Source organism: Synchiropus splendidus, chromosome 3, assembly GCF_027744825.2.
Source record: "Synchiropus splendidus isolate RoL2022-P1 chromosome 3, RoL_Sspl_1.0, whole genome shotgun sequence".
In the NCBI taxonomy this organism is placed as follows: domain Eukaryota; kingdom Metazoa; phylum Chordata; class Actinopteri; order Syngnathiformes; family Callionymidae; genus Synchiropus; species Synchiropus splendidus.
Window position 1 is genome coordinate 10,574,401 of NC_071336.1, and position 21,298 is coordinate 10,595,698.

The 21,298-nt window shown below is 41.2% G+C and overlaps 1 protein-coding gene across 9 annotated transcripts in view; it reads left to right on the top strand.

Annotated features, from left to right (window-relative positions):
- Positions 1-21,030, top strand: part of dock11 (dedicator of cytokinesis 11) — a 44,664-nt gene extending 23,634 nt beyond the window's left edge. For 3 of the 9 annotated variants that reach the window (XM_053861236.1, XM_053861233.1, XM_053861241.1), the window contains exons 22-54: positions 199-282; positions 353-442; positions 510-631; positions 731-800; positions 866-991; positions 1,597-1,668; positions 1,819-1,965; positions 2,996-3,079; positions 3,368-3,479; positions 3,653-3,691; positions 5,383-5,564; positions 5,637-5,750; positions 5,832-5,907; positions 7,027-7,112; positions 7,189-7,309; positions 7,415-7,481; positions 7,784-7,831; positions 7,938-8,083; positions 8,713-8,828; positions 9,867-10,004; positions 10,659-10,841; positions 11,447-11,560; positions 11,682-11,897; positions 12,188-12,245; positions 12,583-12,689; positions 12,760-12,882; positions 14,067-14,195; positions 14,814-14,960; positions 15,162-15,372; positions 15,438-15,628; positions 16,078-16,178; positions 17,076-17,214; positions 19,506-21,029. In XM_053861236.1, coding sequence (XP_053717211.1) covers positions 199-282; positions 353-442; positions 510-631; positions 731-800; positions 866-991; positions 1,597-1,668; positions 1,819-1,965; positions 2,996-3,079; positions 3,368-3,479; positions 3,653-3,691; positions 5,383-5,564; positions 5,637-5,750; positions 5,832-5,907; positions 7,027-7,112; positions 7,189-7,309; positions 7,415-7,481; positions 7,784-7,831; positions 7,938-8,083; positions 8,713-8,828; positions 9,867-10,004; positions 10,659-10,841; positions 11,447-11,560; positions 11,682-11,897; positions 12,188-12,245; positions 12,583-12,689; positions 12,760-12,882; positions 14,067-14,195; positions 14,814-14,960; positions 15,162-15,372; positions 15,438-15,628; positions 16,078-16,178; positions 17,076-17,214; positions 19,506-19,595 — 3,849 coding nt within the window. In that variant the 3' untranslated portion in view covers positions 19,596-21,029. Of the gene's footprint in view, positions 1-198; positions 283-352; positions 443-509; positions 632-730; positions 801-865; positions 992-1,596; positions 1,669-1,818; positions 1,966-2,995; positions 3,080-3,367; positions 3,480-3,652; positions 3,692-5,382; positions 5,565-5,636; positions 5,751-5,831; positions 5,908-7,026; positions 7,113-7,188; positions 7,310-7,414; positions 7,482-7,783; positions 7,832-7,937; positions 8,084-8,712; positions 8,829-9,866; positions 10,005-10,658; positions 10,842-11,446; positions 11,561-11,681; positions 11,898-12,187; positions 12,246-12,582; positions 12,690-12,759; positions 12,883-14,066; positions 14,196-14,813; positions 14,961-15,161; positions 15,373-15,437; positions 15,629-16,077; positions 16,179-17,075; positions 17,215-18,031; positions 18,048-19,505 lie in introns of all 9 variants that reach the window. The other 6 variants (XM_053861237.1, XM_053861234.1, XM_053861240.1 and 3 more) reach the window with 5 other exon arrangements.
- The last annotated feature ends 268 nt before the right edge of the window (positions 21,031-21,298 follow it).

Sequence of the window (21,298 nt, forward strand, 5' to 3'; positions counted from 1 at the left end):
TAGTATGAACCTGTTACTGCTACTTTATGTGATTATTCTGTATAAGCACGACGATTAGATTAGATTGCATTTTTTCCTCCCCCAATTGGGAAATTTTGGCAGGGTACTATTAAATGCATTAAATGCTGAATTTCATGTATGAGATGATTTTGGAGCAAAGAAAGGGACACAATGAGATATGTTGTTGTGTTTGAGCAGTCGCAGCCAGACATCAAATGGGTGGAGAACGCAAAGACGCTCTTTCGAGTCAGAACTCATGTAGCCTCAACAATAAACACTCAGGTACAGTCTGCACCTCTACTTGTTTTCTTACACGAAATGAGTATATTGTAACAAATCATCTCCTCCGTAGGACCTTCACCTCCACAAGTTCTTCCAGCACTGTCAGCTCATAGCAGTCACATCTGAGGGGAACCAGGCGGAACTCATCAAGTACTTGAAGGTGAGAGGCTGAAGGTTTTTCTAAAGACCTTTCTTCATCCAATGTTTCTTTATCTCTTCATCATCAGTGCCTTCATGCCATGGAGACACACGTTATCATCAACTTCTTGCCCATCGTGCTGAATCAGCTGTTCCAGGTGCTTTCAACGACAACCAAAGTTGCCCATGACATTGCTGTCAACTCCCTCCGGTCAGTGCTAGAAGTACTGTAACTGTTCTTTGAGAAACGGGAGACACAAATGTCTCTCACTGGAAGCCACCATTTTCTCACTTGGATCTCGTCCCTCAGTGTGATCATCCACATTGTCTCCAGATGTCATGAAGAAGGGCTGGAGCACTTTCTGCGCTCCTATGTTAAGGTACATTAACTGTAGCTTGTTTTTCCATTGTTTTGCTTCTGGACTAATTGTGTGTTGCTTTACAGTTTGTGTTTGCCAACCGCAGTCCTGTTTCAGGACACCTTGCCAACACTCATGAGGTGCTGGCCACTTCAGTCACAGCCATCCTCAAACAGACAGCCGACTTTAACACAAGCAATAAACTACTCAAGGTACAAATTTAAGTAACAGCTGCAGTATCACTTTACACTGTGATTCTTTAACTAGTTGCTCTATTTTTTTATTTGTTAAAACAAACAATATAAAACAAATAATTGTTCTTAGATTTAAATCTTGCTTTCAAATTTGAAGGAGCTTGAAGAAATGTCATTTCACTGTACATAAGCAGGGCAACTGTAATGTTTCACCTTAAAATCCTGCACGCACATTGGCGGTAGCATATCTCAAAACACTGACTTTTGCTGCTCAGGTGCACAGTATGTTGCTGAAAGAGCTGAATATAAAGTGCATGTGTTTTCTAAGGGAAAAAAGTAGACATAACTATGATGAAGAAAGGCGATATATATTTATCTGATGGTTTCGTTTGAGATTGTTTCATTTCATTTATTCCCACCTGGTAGTCAATTCATTGACAATTAAAGAAATTATCTAATTAAATTAATTTAATTTAAATAAATTTTGCTTTTCATTCAAGACCCGTCGAGGTATTGATGTCATGTGACCAGCAGATGGCAGAATTCACCGAGGAACTGTGATGAAACCCTCGGTTGAGGATGGTTCGTTACGGAAATAATTATTTTATCTTCTCTCTGTCTAGTATTCCTGGTTCTTCTTTGAAACCATGGCCAAGTCCATGGCCCAGTATCTGCAGGAGGAAAACCGTATGAAGGTGTGTGTGAAGTTATAAACCTCTGTGTAGTCTGTGAACAAGACAATGGAAACTCACCCAGCCTGAGTCGTGAGAAACTCTTCATGTTGTTTATGTTTAACATTCTTTATCTGTCATCCCTTGCCTATATTTATTGCAATTTCCCTTCAGATGCCGCGGAGTCAGAGGTTTCCAGACAGCTTCCATCAAGCACTCCAGTCACTGGTGCTGTCCATAATGCCGCACATCACCATCCGCCACACAGAAATCCCAGAAGAAGCTCGCTGCGTCAACCTGAGTCTGGCTGCTTTCATCAAGGTCTGAACCTCCGAAATATGGGCTCATGAGGAAAATGAGTTGCTTTGATTGTTGGAAACTTACCAAAGCACTCAGTTACTGGACTGAAATAAATGGAAATGGAAAAAGTCTACAATTACAGTATAGATATAACTTATAATTATATAATTACTGTTCTTTTTCCATCTCTATCTAATTGGAGAATGATCATCTGAGCTCATAAAGAAACACTTAATTCAGTCCAACATTTAAATCTTTCAATATTATGAAGACTATGGGGACTCGCACCCTCTGACACTCAAGAGCGTTTGTGGGGAGGCATACACAGATTAGTGTGTTCACATGGAGTGGATTAAGTTTAATTGCTTCAATACATCATTGTGTAATTTATAATGAAATCATGTGCCAACACTGCTGAAAGTTAAACAACTTCTTAACGCAGACAAATGGCACTTTCATTTGACCTGAGTGACCTATAATCTCATGCAGCATTAGTGCTCAAATACTGTCTAAGTCATTATGACATGCGGTTCACGTGATATTGAACCAAGCCAGTGACATTACTTATGTCCCAACAATATTTAAGTGCTAAAACTAAATTGCATAAACATTCTTAAGTAGCTAAAAGCTTATGGAGATGAAGGTGTTATACTGCTGAATCCTGCAGTCACTGAAATTCCTTCAAGTAGGTTTTGTTTTTGTTGGATTTGGTTTGTCTGTCTGTAGGTGTCCGAAATAAATTGAAATGTAATGGAAATGTGTGAAACAGGACAAGCAATGAATCTTGGATTATGGGAATGATCTGGATCACTCCCTGAATCCAGGATGTTTTCTCTCTTTATAATCTGCTTGACTGATGTTGCCTTCTCTAAGTGCTGAAATAGCTCTGCTGGGAGTGCGTTCAACTAAAGGTCCCCGGTTCAGTCCCAGGTTTCGGCAGTCACATAGGATGGTTTTTATTAGTTACATTTTCAGGTGTGATCTGTTTAACTGCTTGCAGGAGGTGTGCGCTCTCTTTTTATTGACAGTTTGACACTTGTTCTGCTCACAGAGGTGTTTGACCTTCATGAACCGAAGTTTTGCCTTCAGTCTCATCAACCACTACATGTGTCATTTCACTCTCAAGGACCCAAAGGTGTGTAAAAACTTTCACTCAGGCTAGCAGGAATATATTTGGCTGGTTTAAAAAAAATGTTTGCTGTCAACTTAAGTGCAAAAGTCCAAAAACTGTCTTACCTCTTGTGTATGAGAGCCTGTTACAGCCAAGTCCAGTGCTAGGTAATAACAGATATGGAAATTTCCAAGTAAATCTAGTAAAATGTAAAACCCTCATGTATGTAAAATACCTAAATCAGTTTTTTAAAAAACTTAATGAAAGTGATGTATTCTGAACCATGTTCATCTGGCTGTTTTTTTTGCTCAGGGTCTTACTGAGATGAAGTTTGACTTCCTAATGTCAGTGTGCAACCACGAACATTTCATCCCCCTCAATCTCCCCATGGCATTTGGTCGCACTAAACTGCAAAGGGTTCAAGGTGAGGATTGCCTTTTGTGAAGTTTTGTGCGTCTTTTCCTCATAAATCTAACCCCTCACAGAGTGCATTATCAACAGCATGGATTGTTTAAAGTTTTACTCAACTTTGTTTTATTTATCACGCAACTTCCCCTTTCTGTTTTTTTTGTGTGTGTGCGTTGTGCTTGTGGTCAGATTTTATTCCGTATGCGACGGAGCTTTTTGGCCCAGTAGGTAGGTAATGCTCACCGCTCCGCCATCCCGGCTGCTGTGATCAAATGCCAGCACTCTTCCTTCCGTGCAGCACGCTCATCCTGTCATCACAGGCATCGCATGCCATGTTCATAAAGATGGAGGACACAGCAACTCAAACCCCAAATATACCGAGCAAAGTTATGAACGCAACATGTATTGCGCTCCTATTGTTTCATGTTTTGCCCAGTACAACATCTGTAATCTGTTGACTGATGCTTGAACGTGAGATTCTTGCTATACACCAAGCTTATATGGCAATATCAGGTGTTAGCGTGTTAGCGTGGCTGCTACTTCACACATGGCATTCACACCACAACACAACTCAACCCAATTACTCTATCTGCTACAAATGGGTACAAATGAAACTAATTCTTATCCTACTTTGGGTCCAAATCCAGCCATGGAAAAGTAATTTTGCCATGTTATTGCCATGGAGATTTAAATGAAATCAACATGAAATAGTTGCGCCATATATTTCACAGAACTGGGTTTAGTGTCTTAAAACATCCTCTCTTTTCTTATTTCAGTTACGTCTTTTTGCACCACTAGCTTACTGTAACTGTTTGTTTGTTCAGGTGCATTTTAGCTAGAGCTGTGAAAACTCCATCTTTATTTACATTTGATGACATGCTTGGATAAAGCTAAGGCTAGCCTAACCTCTTTTTGCCTGCGTGGGTTTGAGCCTGAATGAGTTACCCTCTTTCATTCCATAGTCATCTTGATTCCTGATTCCTGGAGGGGAACCTGTTTTCTGCTGCCCACGTATCTTTCCCTCTCTCTCTGACAGTAGAGGAAATCTTAATATACCATTCATAAGATTTGCATCTCTTTGCCATGTTGGTATTTTCTAAAGGAAATTGAATATTAGCTGCTCACTTTTGTTGATCTGCTGTTGAGGACTGTTGTCATGTGGTCAAGGTTTCTGGCATTTCTCACTTTTCTTCTATCTATTGTGATTAAAAGACTGCATCCTGGAGTAAGACCTCTAAAAGACTCTCTATGATGATTACGCTAAGCGCGAGGCTAACCATTGCTATGTTGCTATGCACATCTATAATTTGCTTCATTTACACCAAACGCACAAAGAGCTTTGTAAACAGGTATTAAGTTTAAGACAACTAGATTACTACTGAGACTACCAGTATGGAGAAAAACAAATATCTGATGATATTTGCCGCTTACCTTTGGAACTTTAAGTTTTTGTTTGAATGTAAGTGAAAGGTACAGTATATAACGTGTTCATCTTCATAAGACATGCTGGGTGCTCCGTGCGCTTGTAGAATTTTGAATGAAAGATTTCTACTATTTAAACCTATTCATAGGCGTCTATTTTGATGCTAATATTTTCACTTTCACTTCAAATGGACATCAGCTCCAAATCTGCACCACCATTGGAAAGAAACAAACATATAATTCTCTCTACATCTTTTCTTCAAATGTTAACTGCAATTTTGCACGATGTACACTTGTAATGTTCCATTTTCTTTAAAATGCTGCTCTGTGCACATTTGTTTTTAAATTTAACTCCTTGTTTACACCCTCTGATACAAACTGTAGAGCTCACTGACCTCTACATTCACCCACGTTGTCAACACAACTGAGAAACGCAGTGTGCACAGTGAAGCCCGGGTTTTCTACTTCCTTACTTTAACTGTTCTGTATGACCACAGATCAAAGTCTGGAGTTCAGCCTCACTGAGGACTATTGTCGGAACCATTTCCTGGTGGGTCTCCTGATGAGGGAAGTAGTGGAGGCCTTACTGCAAGGCCCAGAGGTCCGGCAGCTGGCCGTGAGTGTCCTTAAAAACCTCCTCATCAAGCACTCCGCTGATGACCGCTATACCACTTACAAAGTAAGCAAGTGACTGAACACATTTCCTCCATTTTTACCGTGATAACAATCTGATCTTTCTTGACTGTTGCAGAACCAGCAGGCCAGGATCTGTCTGCTCTACCTTCCACTACTGGAGCTACTCTACCGAAACCTAAAGCAGCTGTCAGCACAGTCTTCCGCCTCCAGCCCGGGGCTAGGTCTTAATGTGAGTGCAAGTGTGTGATGCTGTTTCTTTCTAAAGTATGGAGAACGACCATGTTTTGTTTTTTTTTACTGTGATGTCCAGGGCTCCAGGGATGACCTGATGTCCAATACTTCTGTCGACAGCAGGAGAGTCAGCGCCGCGCTAGACAAAGACCATGGTGAGCTAGATAAATATGTCTGTCCCACAGTTGTGACTTTTTTTTTTGTGTACTCTTGTGTCTCCCCCGAGGCTACATTTGCTGCATATCCTGCTAATGCTGTCGTTGACAGGGTAACATTGTACAGAGCATAATTGGTCCCATCACTGTCAATAATAAAGTTACAATGACCGAAACAGTTCCCATGATGCTCTGCAGTCCAGTCAACCAATCATAGTAGTTGATCACTACAACATGGTTCCGCCTCCATTGCCGGTCAGCTGAGCAGCGCAACGCTCCGATGAGAAGTGGGAAAAAGAAGTCAGTATACATACGGACAAAAACAGCCCCATTTCTAACACTTTGTTGTCAACAAAACACCTATAATTATTAGTCTGATGTGACGTGGCTCAATCTTAGCAGCATGAAGCTCGAACCACAGCTGGTTCCCGACCCCTGGATTTCACCATATCTGTTATTTTTGATGTCTTTAAAGATATGCCCAGGTAACACTGACCCAGCGCGAATAGACCATATCTCCTGCCATATTTTGTGGTTGTGAACCATGGCATTGAACTGCAATTGAAACCTATGTTTCCCGCAAACGAAAATTTTTCCTCAATTTCGTGCTTGGTCCAGTTCCAGTCTAATATCTTGTTTGGCAGTAAGAGGTCTTGTACTTGTTGTCAGCGCAGTGTTTTTGTTTGGCATGGATATCAGGAAGTAGTGTAGCACGCACTGTAAACAGCATTCACAATTACTGGTGGAGACTGTTCTCCTCATGTTACGCTCTCTGATGTCTCTTGTCTTGTGCAAATGAGCCATCAATCAGCAGCGACATCGCCAACCTTGTTGAAACTAATCCAGTGCCAATAGTCCTCAAGACTTTTGTTCCCTTTTGAATGTTCATACTTGCTATTACTTTAACTTTTGTCATGTTTTCAAGACTCAAAAACCCTCCATTGTTCTAACAATAACTATAATAATAAATGTTATTAATATTATCTTTGATTCTTTTTCTTATTATGGAGAATATAAATTGCAGTCTTGGATGCCAGAATTTTCTGAATCAGAAAGTTGTCAGACTAAACCAAGACTACTGCTTTGTGCCTGTAACCTTGTAGAGTGCTCTGGTTGCAGGTGTTTTGCTGCAGAATGGCCATGTAAGGAGAGAGGATTCCAGAGGATCGCTCTTCATGGATCTAGGAACGCCGGACAGTTTTGAGGTTATTACGGCATAGTGTTTGGTTTACCCGAGAATGGATCATGATCGTGCTGCCGTCCGTGCGACTTGTGTCACAGCTGCAGAGACGCGGTTCCTCCATGAGCAGCAGTCCAGTCCCGTCCACATCCAGACTGGGTCGTTACGAGATCCGAGGCCTACTGCTCTCTTTCCTGCACATTGTAAAAACTCTGTCAGAAGGTGAGTTTCGGTTGTTTACTGAGATCACCGCAGTCAGGAAGTGATGTTGTTCTGCTGTATGACCTCTTTTAATGACTGCAAATGTTGTCATTGTTTTCACCACAGACACTTTGGCTGCTTACTGGATGAAACTTAACCCACCAGATGTCATGAACTTCCTGAGTTTACTAGAGTGAGTGGCAGTAATTCATTTTTGCATTTTAACCAACCATGTTTAAAATAGATGTTTATAGTTGTGTTCATGGTCTTCTAATTTCTATACATACAACCCACTTCCACCGATTTATTTCTACTTGGACTTTTGTTTTTAGATTAGACTGCCTTTATGAGTCTGTCTTTATATTTGACTAACTACAGTCATTTCACAGTAATTCGTTTTTTATGCTTCCTATCAATTAAGGATGCTCAAAATATGTTTCCCAACTCTGTCTATGGGTTTATTTGAAATTGTCTTCAATGTTGTTTTCTCCCTAGGATCTGCCTTGTCCAATTCCGATACATTGGGAAGCGCAATATTGGGAGGTAAGGAGTATATGGCTGACGGATCCATCGTATCTTCTTCTTTCATGTCTTTCGGAACTTGTGTTTTGTGTCTTCAGTCCAAGGTAGTTCTGGCTTTTTCTTTCAGGAGTCAAGACGCGTGTGCTTCCAAGCTCTTCTCACCGGACAGGAAGTCACAGACGATGCCAGCCATGCGCTACAACCGAGCCAGTCTGTTGCAGACGAAGATCAGTCAGTTCAGCACCATGGAGGCATCGCTCACCCTCAACATAGGTAGATGCACGCGCTCATTGCCGTAACGCTTCCCCCAGCCTCTCATCCTAAACACAACCATCCAAAACAAATGGCTCACCTTAACCAGGAATCAGAACCAAACTTAAACCAAATTTTAATGACCTAGTTATTTTGAAGTCTTCATCCTCAAATTGAGACTTAACCTTGGGGGGTTCCCTTGAAGACATAAGGGCCACACAAAGCCCCACCAGGAGATGTTTTCCCCCAATAGGATAGATATGCGTAAACACACACACACACACACACACACAAATACACGTTTGTCTTTCTATCTTAGTGAGGACTGTCATTGACATATGTTAACATAATGCTTTCCCTAGCCTCTCACCCTAAACCTAACCATCCAAAACAAATGGCTAAACTTAACCTTTATGCTTAACCAAACTAAAACCCAATTATAGTAACCCATCTATTTTGTAGTTCTAACCTTCAAAATGAGGCTTGACAAAGTAAGAACCGGCCAAAATGTCCTCACTTTAAAAAAAATGCCCTCACTCTGTTGATGAAAAACTCATACAGGTTCTCACAAAGACAGAAGTACCAGAACACACACACACACATAAAGGCTCTTTCAATTACGTGCTTCATCTTGTGTGTTTCTGTGTTAGGGACTGGCCCTTCAGAGGCAGAAATCCATCATCTGGCTCTACTAGAAGGAAACATCTCCACAGAGGTCTGCCTGAGTGTTCTGGATGTTCTCGCTCTCTTTTGTCAGTGCTTCAAGGTCAGTGCTGACAAATAAACATCCAGTCAAGTGCCAGTGAATGGAGTAGTCCTTGGGCCTGTTTCAAAATGGTGGTTAAGTGAAAAGCCTGAGTTGGTTTACCTGGAAGTGAAGCAGGTTCAGCCAAGCTCTGTCAGTTGTTGGGTCAACATACGCCATGAACCAAACCTGCTTGCGAGCAGCACAACGCTGAGTTTCCCCCGTTGAAGCGCAGATACGGCACAGGAATCCCAGATGATCACCTGATTGGGTGTTATGTCATTCCCTCATGAGAACCTGGATGTGAAGCATAAATCTGACTTTCAGAAAGCATTGTACTCTGATTAAATATAATCTTTCGTCACACGTTGCATGGTCAGACTGTCATCTTTCTTTATCTGCAAACACGTGACTGACTTTTTACACCACAGTTAAATATTGCGTGTTAGTGGAAGCGATCACGTTGTAGATGTTAGCTGTACTAAAACCACTACGTACACGTTTATAGTGTTCAACTCGCATCCATCACAGCTTCTTGAATAAATGTGTACAATGCTGATTAATTACATTCTATTCTATGAATGTTTGACGAGGCAGACTGAACCAAAGACTCGCTTGTAATTTAAGTTTACTTAAATATACTTTTTATATTTCATTTTACTTACAGACTAGTCTGTTGGGGGCGCTCAAACACCTAAGATATTTCTTTATTTCTCTTAATTAACACTGACATTGACTTTATCATCATTCATTCGTCTCTACTGTGAACCTGAAGAAACATGCATTAATCATTACATCTCTGCTGAGAAGTAGGAAGAACCACACTTTGCTTCACATGTTGCCATGGTGAGCTGTTTGCATATCAGCCTTGACTGTAGGTCAATTAAACTAACTGTTAACCCCAGTTCTGAAATGGAAAACTCCTGAGTTTTGCAGATCAGAGTTGGGCAACTTGTGCGAGTGGTTTCCTCCCTGGCTTTTACTGAACCATCTTCTTGAAATGGGCCCCTGATCATGCCATAATATGGTGTATGTGCTTATGTGGTTTATGTGTTTTAGACCCAGCTCATGGAGAGTGAAGGACATAATCCCCTAATGAAGAAAGTGTTTGATGTTTACCTGACCTTCCTTCAAGTTGGCCAATCAGAGGCTGCCCTCAAGCATGTGTTTGCTGCCCTCAGGGCTTTTATTCACAAGGTATGAATCACCTTCTTGACTGTCGATATATTTATTTAGGGGCCTGTCCTTTGCCCAGCTGCGTGTGAAAACTGTTGCGACAGATCCTTTTTATTGGTGTGCCCAAGTACAAAGTGCAGTCGAGGGGTAGTCGCAACAGTGATCATTGCAGTTAAAGGCTTTATCTTTTTATTCACATTCGCAACAGCACTATTCAGGGTTTCCACCAGGAGGTTTCGAAACTGGAAAAAAAAGAAACAGAAAACTGCCAGTCACAAAACGATCCAAAATAGAAACAAGGAAGCAGACAGGTTTCTTTTGAGCTGATGACAATAAGAAACACTAGTTTCTAATTTGAGAAGTGCTGTTTTCACCTGGTCTGTCGCTTCATGTGTCCAGCCGGATGTGCGACTTGAGTCCCGTATACTTTATTCCATATTGCTGTCAGTTATTATGATGTATCTTTCTGTATTATTCCGATCAAAACTTGCCGAAAACCACAACAATCATAGCTGTTTCAATGTTCATGTGATCACGTGAGACTTCATCATTGACAATGATCATTTTTCTGAAGGCACGCCAGCTCTCATTTTCGCTGTGGTGACGCCACAATTGTTTACATATTACAGAAATCCTTTTTGAAAAGTGACTCTCACACATTACTTATCCCACCAGTTCCCTTCGGTGCTGTTCAAGGGCCGAGTGACGCTTTGCGAGGCTCTTTGCTGCGAGGTGCTCAAATGCTGTGTGTCTCGACTGGCGTCCTTACGCGCCGAGGCGTCTGCTCTGCTCTACCTGCTCATGAAGAACAACTACGACTTCACTAAGAGGAAGACCTTTCTGCGTACCCACCTGCAGGTGAAACCTCAGCAGAGACTGGCCAGTCGTCGGTTGGTTGGCGGCCGCTAAACTTTCACGAGTTATTCAAGTTGCACATGTAATGTCGTCCGATGTCATTTTCCTGTGATGAGAACGGCAACATTTGTGGATTTAAATAAACAGAAACAGGTCTGATAATGAGGATGAAACAAAGAAATTCAGTGTGTATTATTTGTTTAACAAGGCGCTAGGTGTTTGGAGTCATGTGATTTGTTGTTCATCTCATCTGTTTTTGATAAACACTGTGAACCATAGACCTGTTGTAGAAGGAATGTGGTGGAACTCGAAATTAGCCGATGACTGTCTGGTAGCATTTGCGGTTCTCGTCACATTCACCGGAATTTGACTCTTATGTCAGTTCCTCCCACAACTGTCTAAAAGTCAGACTCTAGTGCAGGTCAAGGAGGAGTTATGGTTTCTTCTTCTAACTAAAAAAAACTGCATCGTGTAGCTTTAGAAAATGTTTGTTTGGAAAATCCCTAGTGACAGTTAATAGTCTCATTGTGAGAATATTTTTTTCATTCATCTCACATTTTCATTTTACTTATATTGTTTATATTTAAGAAATGTTCCTTGTCCTGCAGATCATCATTGCAGTGAGTCAGCTGATCTCTGATGTGGCACTTAGTGGCAGCTCCCGCTTCCAGGAGTCACTTTCTATAATCAACAACTTTGCAAACAGTGACAAGGCCATGAAGGTACAGTTCAGGAAGCCCTGAGCCTTCAGCAGAGATGACCCAAGTCCATGGACTTGTAGCAGCATGTCAGTGAAGTCAAAAGAGCGACTGCAACCTGACGCTGCTCTTCCTTGTGTTTTAGTCTACGTCATTTCCATCAGAGGTAAAGGGTCTGACCAAGAGGATCAGAACGGTGCTGATGGCCACGGCCCAAATGAAGGAGCATGAAAAAGACCCTGAGATGCTGCTGGACCTGCAGTACAGCCTGGCCCGCTCCTATGCCAGCACTCCAGAACTGAGGCGGACCTGGCTGGACAGCATGGCCAGAGCACACCTGAAGAATGGAGACCTATCTGAGGTAACGGTGTCTCAGAAGATCATCGCAGTTTTCACTTTTGTACAAAATAGGCTTAATCCACAGTTCTATATGAATAAGTGAACAAGTAGAACAAGAGGTTTTCCTTCAGTAAGCACTGCTGGTCCCTTTTTTTCTGATTAACTTATAAAAAAGGGTAGAAATTATTGATTTTTATTGTTATTCGATCTATATTGACCTCCTCAAGGTAGTTGTGAAGTCAATCTTTTAGAGCAAGAAAATTCCGTTCAGTTTTGTCTTCAATATTCTCTTGTGTGTGTGTTTTCCTGCAGGCCGCCATGTGTTACGTTCATGTTGCAGCGCTGGTCGCCGAATATTTGCACAGAAAAAGTGAGACTTTATGTAATCGAACCAACCTTCATGACCCCTTCAGGTTGATTTCTTTTTACTGATGTTTATTTGGAATTGACTGCTATTTTGAAGAACAAATAGGGTGCAGTGGACCATGCAGCATCATCACTTATCACACACTCAACATCTCATGTTGGCATTCCTAAATATCTGTTGAAGGCTTCCCGACATGATTTGACATGTTGCCAGTTGAAATGTGTAAATGCTGGCTGGTGCCCTTTTGGCTTACCATGTTTTTGTTATCTTTGACACCAATCGTTTGAGATTGGGAGGAACCTTTTTTACAAACCGTGGGACACTTGTGTTTTGTCCTCAGAGCTGTTCCCCAGTGGTCTTGCAGCCTTTAAAAGGATCACTTTCAATATTGATGAGGAAGCCGCCATGAAGGAAGACACTGGCATGCAGGATGTCTACTACACCGAAGTACAAGCCTCTCTGTTACCTTTGGTCACTTAAAACTGCTACTTTTGTCACTGACACGCCTCATTTATAGGAAGTGTTGGTGGAACACCTTGAGGTTTGCGTGGAGGCACTCTGGAAAGCTGAGCGCTATGAGCTCATCACACATGTCGCTAAACTGATCATCCCAATATACGAGAAGCATCATGAGTACCAGGTAGGTCGACCAGCGTCCCACATGACAGAGAGCAACACCAAAACCACGGCTGCTTAATTTTGCCTCGCCATTCTAAAGACCTGAACACACGCCTTTAGCTTGGTTAGCATTTGAACTATTGAAACAAACAGCCTCCCCAACTGGCTTAAAACTTAAACACCCTCCCATACATTGCTTTGTTCATCAGTTGGTCGCCACTGCAGGTTTCAGGTACATGGCATGTTAACACAGAAGATCCGTCATACTCACAAAAGACAGCTTCTACAAGAGCACATTCGTCATCTCATCACTTTTTATAGCTTCATGGCCATGTCTTGAGCTTTTTTCGACTGCATTGGGCTTCAAATTTCCAAACGGATTTAGATGAAATTTTCGGGAAAGGTGTGAAATGGGACAATGAACAAATGACATCATTTTGGGAGGAATCTAGAACATTTTTTAACCGTCAATTCATGCACTCAGTACACAAAAAATGTACACTTCTAGGTTTCCATAATTCCTGGTTATCTAGGGGTTAGGATTCACCACCACGACCTGACAAGTTTCAGTTCCATAAAGGATTCTTTATTGGCGGAGGTTCGCGCTTTCTGAGTGCTTTTCTAGCTTTATTCTGACATTACCTCCTTGTCAAACTTATGTAGATGCTTGAAATGCCATTCAATGCCATGCTGTTTTACACAATTAACCGTCAAGTGAGAGATCTTCACACGATTTCCACAAGATCACGTAAATTATTGCGGTCTCGACTTTAGTAACTTATTTATGCAGAAGGGTTCATGTTTCACACGGATGGACTGGCATGTGTTATGTGCATATTTGGGCTGCTGCCATCAGCCCAATTATTAATAGCCAATGGACAATCACAGGTCCTGGAACGTCTGCACACATAGGCTACCCTTTGCCTCTGGCACAATTACTAAATATTAGCGTGAAACAAACAAACCTGTTGACCAGGTTGTTGTGCACTGATCCGTCGTAGCAGAGCAGGTGTGGTTTCAGATGTGCCCTGTCACAACCTTGAGATTTATGGAATTGTTTATTGAAACTTCCATCTAGCTTAATTTCAAAGCCCCCCGAAAGGAGCAGGTTTGAGGTGACTAAACTTCAAGGATGCATCCATATTCACATCCCTTCTGCAGCTGGTCAATACTTTACGATGGTTGAAAAAAAGTGTTTTTTTGCAGAAACTAAGTCGTCTTTATGACACGCTGCACCGAGCCTACAACAAGATTATGGAGGTGATCCAGTCGGGCCGCAGATTGCTGGGGACATTCTTCAGAGTGGCTTTTTATGGACAGGTCAGTTCTTCCAAGGTAACAAACCGGATGATACTTGAAGAGACTAAACTCAGTCTCATTGCTTTGTTTCCTGTAAAATGAATCACAGTTGATCTAATATTTATATCAGACACCCAAGTTTTTTTTGTTTTTTTTAATCTATAAGACAATGCCCTGTTGATGAGCACCCACAATGAGAGAAGAGAGCGGCCCATTACCAACTGGATCTAGCGCACCACACCGGGGCTCCAAAGGATAGGAAATATTTTTGTGCCAGGAAGAGTTGCAGAATCACAGTCAATGTTTTTACCATAGCCTTTGCTCACGAGTTCTGTTCATGGCAGTGGTTAGCTTTTGGAGTGATGGTTGAAATGGAATGTGAGTGCGTGTGAAATGAATTGTTGGAGGCGCTCAGGCTTTTGTTGTGTACCAACTATCCGACACTCCCAGATCTTATCCACTCTAGCTTCCTGTGAACACACAAGTTTAGCTAGCTAGTTTTGCTTGAAGTGAAATATCCAATTCTGTTACTAAGTTGCAAAATTGCAGGTGGGCACTTTAATTTAGGCATAGCTGATTGGTATCTGACTTCTCTAGGTGACTTTAAACTAGGATTTTATCAGCCATTTTTCTTCACTGAGGCTGTGTTTTTAGGGATTTTTTGAGGAAGAGGATGGCAAAGAGTACATCTACAAGGAGCCCAAACTCACCACGCTGGCAGAAATCTCTCAGCGACTCATGGCACTTTATGGGGAGAAGTTTGGACCAGAGAACGTCAAGATAATCCAGGACTCAAACAAGGTGCACCACGTCTCATTTTATTGTTGTGTAAAACATTATTTTCTTATCAAAGGTCATGTGTGATCAATCCCAATTAATTTTCAACTCACAAACTCACTTTAGGTGAGATGTGAATAATTGAATTGTTATTTTCAAGTCCACTAGTCAACAAGAAGAATGTCTCAAATACAAACATTTTTTTCACATCTTTGCTTCTTGTAGGTAAATCCAAAGGACTTGGAGTCCAAATTTGCCTACGTCCAGGTGACCTTCGTCAAGCCCTTCTTTGAGGAGAAGGAGGCTCCAGAGAAGAAGACAGACTTTGAGAAGAATCACAACATCAACCGTTTTGTGTTTGAGAGTCCATACACGCTGTCAGGGAAGAAACATGGTGGTGTGGAGGAGCAGTGCAAGAGGAGGATCGTCCTCACAAGTATTGAGAACCACCGCTGTATGTTTCCTTTCTGTTACTGACTCGCACCTTCTGTTGACCATCAGCCGCCAACACTTTCCCCTACGTGAAGAAGCGTGTGGAGGTGGTGGGGGAGAAGCATGTGGAGCTCAAGCCAGTGGACGTGGCCATCGACGAGATGAAGGCCCGCACAGCTGAGCTGACTAAGCTCTGCTCCAGCCAGGAGGTGGACATGATCCAGCTGCAGCTCAAACTTCAGGGCTGCGTCTCTGTGCAGGTAAGGTGATGACCCACAATGCTGATTCATCAACTTTTGCAAAGGTGAAATCTGAAACAGAATTTTTGCTGGCATAAGCCTCAAAAGTTAATGAAAGGTGTGATTTGTGAAGCCCTAGAGTCAGGTACATCAAGGAAACACAGACGTTTCCCGAGTGCTGTGACTCCTTTTTCACTTTTCATTTTCTTTTTTTTCTATTTTATTGTTTCTAACAACATTTGTGCAATTACGTTAGGTTTTAGCTTAACAATTGTGACTTGTATTGTACAAAGGTGACTCGAAGCTTTCAAACGTAAACACGTGCGAAAAGCACATTCACGAAAGGAAACATTTCTGCTGTGACATCAATGTGTCTGGATTCTGTTTTGGGAATGGCAACACAACAGCGTGTGTCTTGTTGGTCAAGCATTGTTGCTCGGATAACGGTGACAGATGTGGCTTGTTCGCAGGTGAATGCTGGTCCGATGGCCTACGCCAGAGCCTTTCTAGATGATAAGAAGTCCAGCCAGTCCAACAACAAGAAGGTGAAAGACCTGAAGGACATTTTTAGGTACGATTTTTCTCCACAACTGACGAAGTAAACTGCATGTGCCTCCCATTAATGCAGAGCTGTCATTGGTGATGATCTGGGTTATATAACTAGGAGGATTCCTCACACATTGTTTTACTGTGTTGCTGAAAACAGCCACATCCTACAAACATGTCGGGCTGTAAAGCTCACCTGAACAGCTGGTCACGTGACTTAGCAGGTATATAGCAGTTAAAGCACATCCCAGTGTGCCACAAGGTTGCTGGTGCGCGTCCTGGCGTATGTCCCTTGTGCATGTATTTTTAAATTCATACATTATACTGTGATCCTCCTTTAAATATCAAGCGGCGTAGATAGATATTTTACTGCTATATATTTTTAAGTGGCTCATGCCACCAATATCGTCACCTCAGTCTGTGTGTGTGAGCGACGCTGCAGACTGGAGCACCTCATCTTCACTCCACTGAATGAAACAGACTTCACCACGAATAACTGGTGAAACACATGCCATACATTTAGTTTAGAGAATGACAAAGTGACACGTAGAACCTAGTCAAGTAAATCGTGTTCATTGTGGTGCACGTGCGGCGAGGTTTATTGTGTATGTTTGAAAGTTAAGTCTTTGAACAAGGATAGCACTTGCTTTTTCGTCCCATTTCCTGTATAAACAATCATATCAACGGCAACTTGACCAAAATCCCTGCCAATTTGGTGCCTCATTTGGTGAGGAGCCGCATGAAACCGGGGAAAGAGCAGCATGCGGCTCGGGAGCTGTGGGTTGGCCAGGCCTGATCTAGAAATTTCCCCGAGTAGCACTTGGATTACTCAGTTCTCATTGTCATCACACAGAGTTTCTAACTTGTCAGGGATTTTTTCCGAAAACTCTGTCGTCATAAAGGAATAAACCTTCTGTCTCAGGCGTTTTGTGCAAGCCTGCAGCATGGCCCTGGACATCAACGAGCGTTTAATCAAGGAAGACCAGTTTGAGTACCACGAAGGCCTCAAGTCCAACTTCAAGGAGATGGTGAAGGAGCTCTCTGACATCATCCATGAGCAGGTGAGCTCACCTCAGTAGCCTGTCCGGCAGAGCAACTTTAGTTTCTAAGAATGGCCGTCCCAAATGCTTGAGCAAGTTCCTACAGTGCTGGTGTCCCTCAATGTTGAACACCTGTAAAGGTTTGCTACTGGCTCCTTTTCAATAAAAGGAAAAAGGCTTTTCTTAAATGTACATTTGTATCTGACTTGATCCACATGAAATGTCTGTGTGAATTGTTTAGTGCTGTCTAATGATCCTTTTTCAATTTGTGGTCAGGAGGCCATGTTTGAGCAGATGTTTGATGAGTCATGATTATGTTGATAAGGTGAGGCACCTCAAAAGTGCGTCATAGACAACCTGTAACCAAACTATTTTTAAACAGGTTGAACTGCATTTGTTTAGCGTTTGGAAAACTGCTTCTCTGATTCTCAAGCCTTTAGGCTATAACTGCAAAACATTCTGTAGCATTCCAAGTTGTTCATGTGGAAGTCGGCCTCAGAGAGGATTGTTTGGTTGTTATCAGGAGGCAGCCATTTGATGAGGAAGTCATTCCCTGGTGTCTGGTGCACTCAGCCAGCATGGCTGTGAAGCTTTCTCTTCTCAAACTTCTGTAACTGCATCCTGTTCTAGGTGCTACCAAAGACAGTATTTTTAGGACGGCAGTTTAGATGTTTATCATTTGCCCTCTGTCAACAGTCGTTCTTGACAGGACTGAGAGTTTACAAGGTAGTACTTGATTTTAAAGACGGAATTTGTTCTGGACTGGCTCTCTTTTCCAATGTCGTGTCACTGTTTTCCACTAACTGCTGACCTCCTTTCTCCTCCTGCTGACCTGCAGCTCTGAGGAAGGTCAAGTGAGTATCAAGTGTTTCAATGGTCTTATTTTGCAAACAGAGATGTATAGCGTGGATTATTATTCCGAAAGTCATTTAGATTTGTGTCTGTTCTAACTGTAACTTTAGGAAGGTTTAATCGACACAACAGACGATGATGATATGGATGAGGATAATGCATGATGTCTGACTATGATGATGTCCTCAACTGTTTTTGAGGTCAATTGTGTTAAAAGTGTCTATATAAATAATACCTGTGGTACGATTGTGAGAGCCAGGAATTATGAACAGACATGACAATTGCCTTATCATATGTATTAGGGGTGGGGAACAATTGATATTGCAATATATTGTTGCGCTCTCTGTCGCATTAGAAAAGTGATACACTGACTGCAAATAGGGAGATTTTATTACAACACACATAGTGAATTACGTGCCATTTTTCAGTTGTTCAAATTAAAAATCTGAAACATGAAGGATAATGAAAGGAGCAGGAGACCGGGATTGAATTAAGATCATGGATTGATGATCGAATTTGATGAAATCATGCCATGAACTCTAAATGTTACAAAACATTCAATAAACTCCAAATTAAGATGATCGACATCTGCCTGTTGCCTTGACATACAAAATGTTACTAGAGCGCCGCTGCTATGTGACACTTGTGAGGCAGCGCAACACGCAGTTTATTCATTATTTGGTCAAAGCATGTTGTGAATGCAAACTCAAACTCAACTCAATAAACTCAAATCAATCCTCGATGAGTGAAGAGATTTGGGCTGCTTTTACGTGAGCTCTGCTAAATATCAGTAACATATATCGCGATATATTGCAATATATCAGATTATCGCAGCTGTGTTGTGTATTTGGCGTCTTGCCATTCTCAACATAAAAATTATATGTGTTTATATGTGTATATGTGTTATATGTGTTTATAAAATGTGTTATTATACATACAGTGGTGGAAAATATTCTCATTATATTCTCAATATTCTGAGCACATGCATTCTGCTGTGTGCTAATGGCAGGACTGCGAAATATTAATTTGATGATAAGCTGGTTTATTTATATTTTATTCGGATTTGTTAACATATTCTGTTCATTGTTGACACTGACAATGTTGAGAACTGAGCTGTCGAAGCTGTCAAGAATATAGTTGAGTTTTCCTTAAACAAAAAATCATTTGCATTTGTTAATGCACCCAACACAACAAAAGGAATTTTCCGAGCTATTTCATGTTGATTTTTCTTGATTTGGTCAAATTTCAAGTGGGACCAGAAACTCTTTTCCACCTCTGTATACAACAGGATGACACCTTGTCCATGTGCCTATCCCACACTCATCAGTGTAAACAGCGTGTAAACATCAGTGGTGTTGTTTGTGATCTGGTTTGTTTCGTGCCCCCTCCCACACTCCCATCAGCTGCTGACCATGGGAACTAACTAACCCGGTGTTTGTGTGTGCGTGCTTTCCCTCCAGATCTACCAGGAGGACATGATGCGTTCACTGTTGCACAACTCTCTGCATGTGTTCCGGGCCATCAGTGGGACGTGCACAGATCTGGGCTAACATTTGTGACTCTGACGGACATCACCACGAACAAAGAAATGTGGCATTATATTTATGACCTGCTTTTTGTCCCAACAAATAACAGGAACGATAGGCCTTGGATGTCCCGCCTCCTGCTGTATTCCTCAGCAACCGCAACCTCAACACCTCCTTGTCATGTTTCCTTTCAAAGTGACCTCTTAAGCATTTTGAGCATAGCCTGTGCTGCTACTGTATGAAGGTTTTGAATGTATCGCTGCATGTCTGGTTCAGCTTCTGCCATGAGCACTAGCTGCAGCATTTTCTCTTTCACAGTAAAAGCTTTTTTATGACCCCCTCAGCAGATCTATGCAGGATTAGTATCAGGAAGTTGAAGGACTTTTTAAGGAATACCTTTGTGGATGGTGTCAAGGAACGTAGTTGTTCCATTTTTTTTAATTCTTGTTAAAAATGTCACTGTTCAAAACTCCCAGAAAAGGCTTTTACTAGTTTTCCTTTAAGGTCATCCATTCATTGTCAGTGTACTGGCCACTTCCTGTTACTCACTTTGTCAACAGTTCCTTTAACTGTGTGAACTTTCGACCTCCAGTATTTCTCTTGCGCCTAAAGTCTGAATATTTTATTCAGATCCACTGGAAAGCTCTTATTAATGGCCAAATGTGTCCTTTCCTGGGAAATGTTTTAGTGTTGAGGTTAATGCTGTCCAGGTCGCTCCTTGCACCTGGAATTCATAAATGCCTGCCATCCATGACAGTACCAGTCCTTACAAGTTTGATGAACCTAAAACGTGTCAACATGAATTGAAAATACGTTGACAAGGATTCAGGATGTTGCAACACGCATCGCTCCAAACATAATCCCTGTATGTTTTTATTGTATGACATGGTGCCTTTGACGTTCTCAGAGGAGCCGGATTCTTCCACAAGTGCTACACTGAAATGATCCTGGTATTTACGCAGGTGTACATAATTTGTTTTCAGGTTGTAAATGTTTGTATTTATATCGGAACAAAACTGGGAGTTTTTATGTACACGGAAGTGCAGCTGTTTCTCTATCACACGTTCTTAGTGCTTTTTCTTGCTTTTTCTTCGGCCCGTTGCTCAAGTCAAAGATCTCCAACGGATTCATTTAATGTACTACGAATGATTTCAGAGCACATGTCAATCTGAAAATGTGGATCAAAATAAATATACTGGAACTTTTGTCCATTGTTCTGGTTAGTTCATTTGATCATAAATGGTGTGTGTTTTTTTTCCTCATTCCTCATTGCTGAACTTTTTCAAGATATGCTTTGTATTGTTTTTCATAGAAAATGTTAATACCCAATACTTTTCACCATTGCTCTCATTCTTTGTGAAATACTGTGTTTGTATGATACTTGCAATTTTGATAGTAACCTTTTTTGTGCTAACAATATGTGCTGATATTTTATATGGCATAAAAGTAATATTGATTGCAGTGACTGATGATTTATTTTACTTATTTATTTATTGTTAATAATAATGACTTTTTTGTGGTCAATAAGTTTGTAATCATTTATAATATTATTATTTAAGAATAATTTATAATAGTATATATTGTTTATTTTATTTTGTATTTCATTTATATCATATTATTCATTTATATTATCTGATATTCAATCTTTTTTTTTTTCATTTATATTAAACGTATAAACTCTTCGAAAAGTGTAAGTCAACTATATTTTTCTAGAAAAAATACATGGA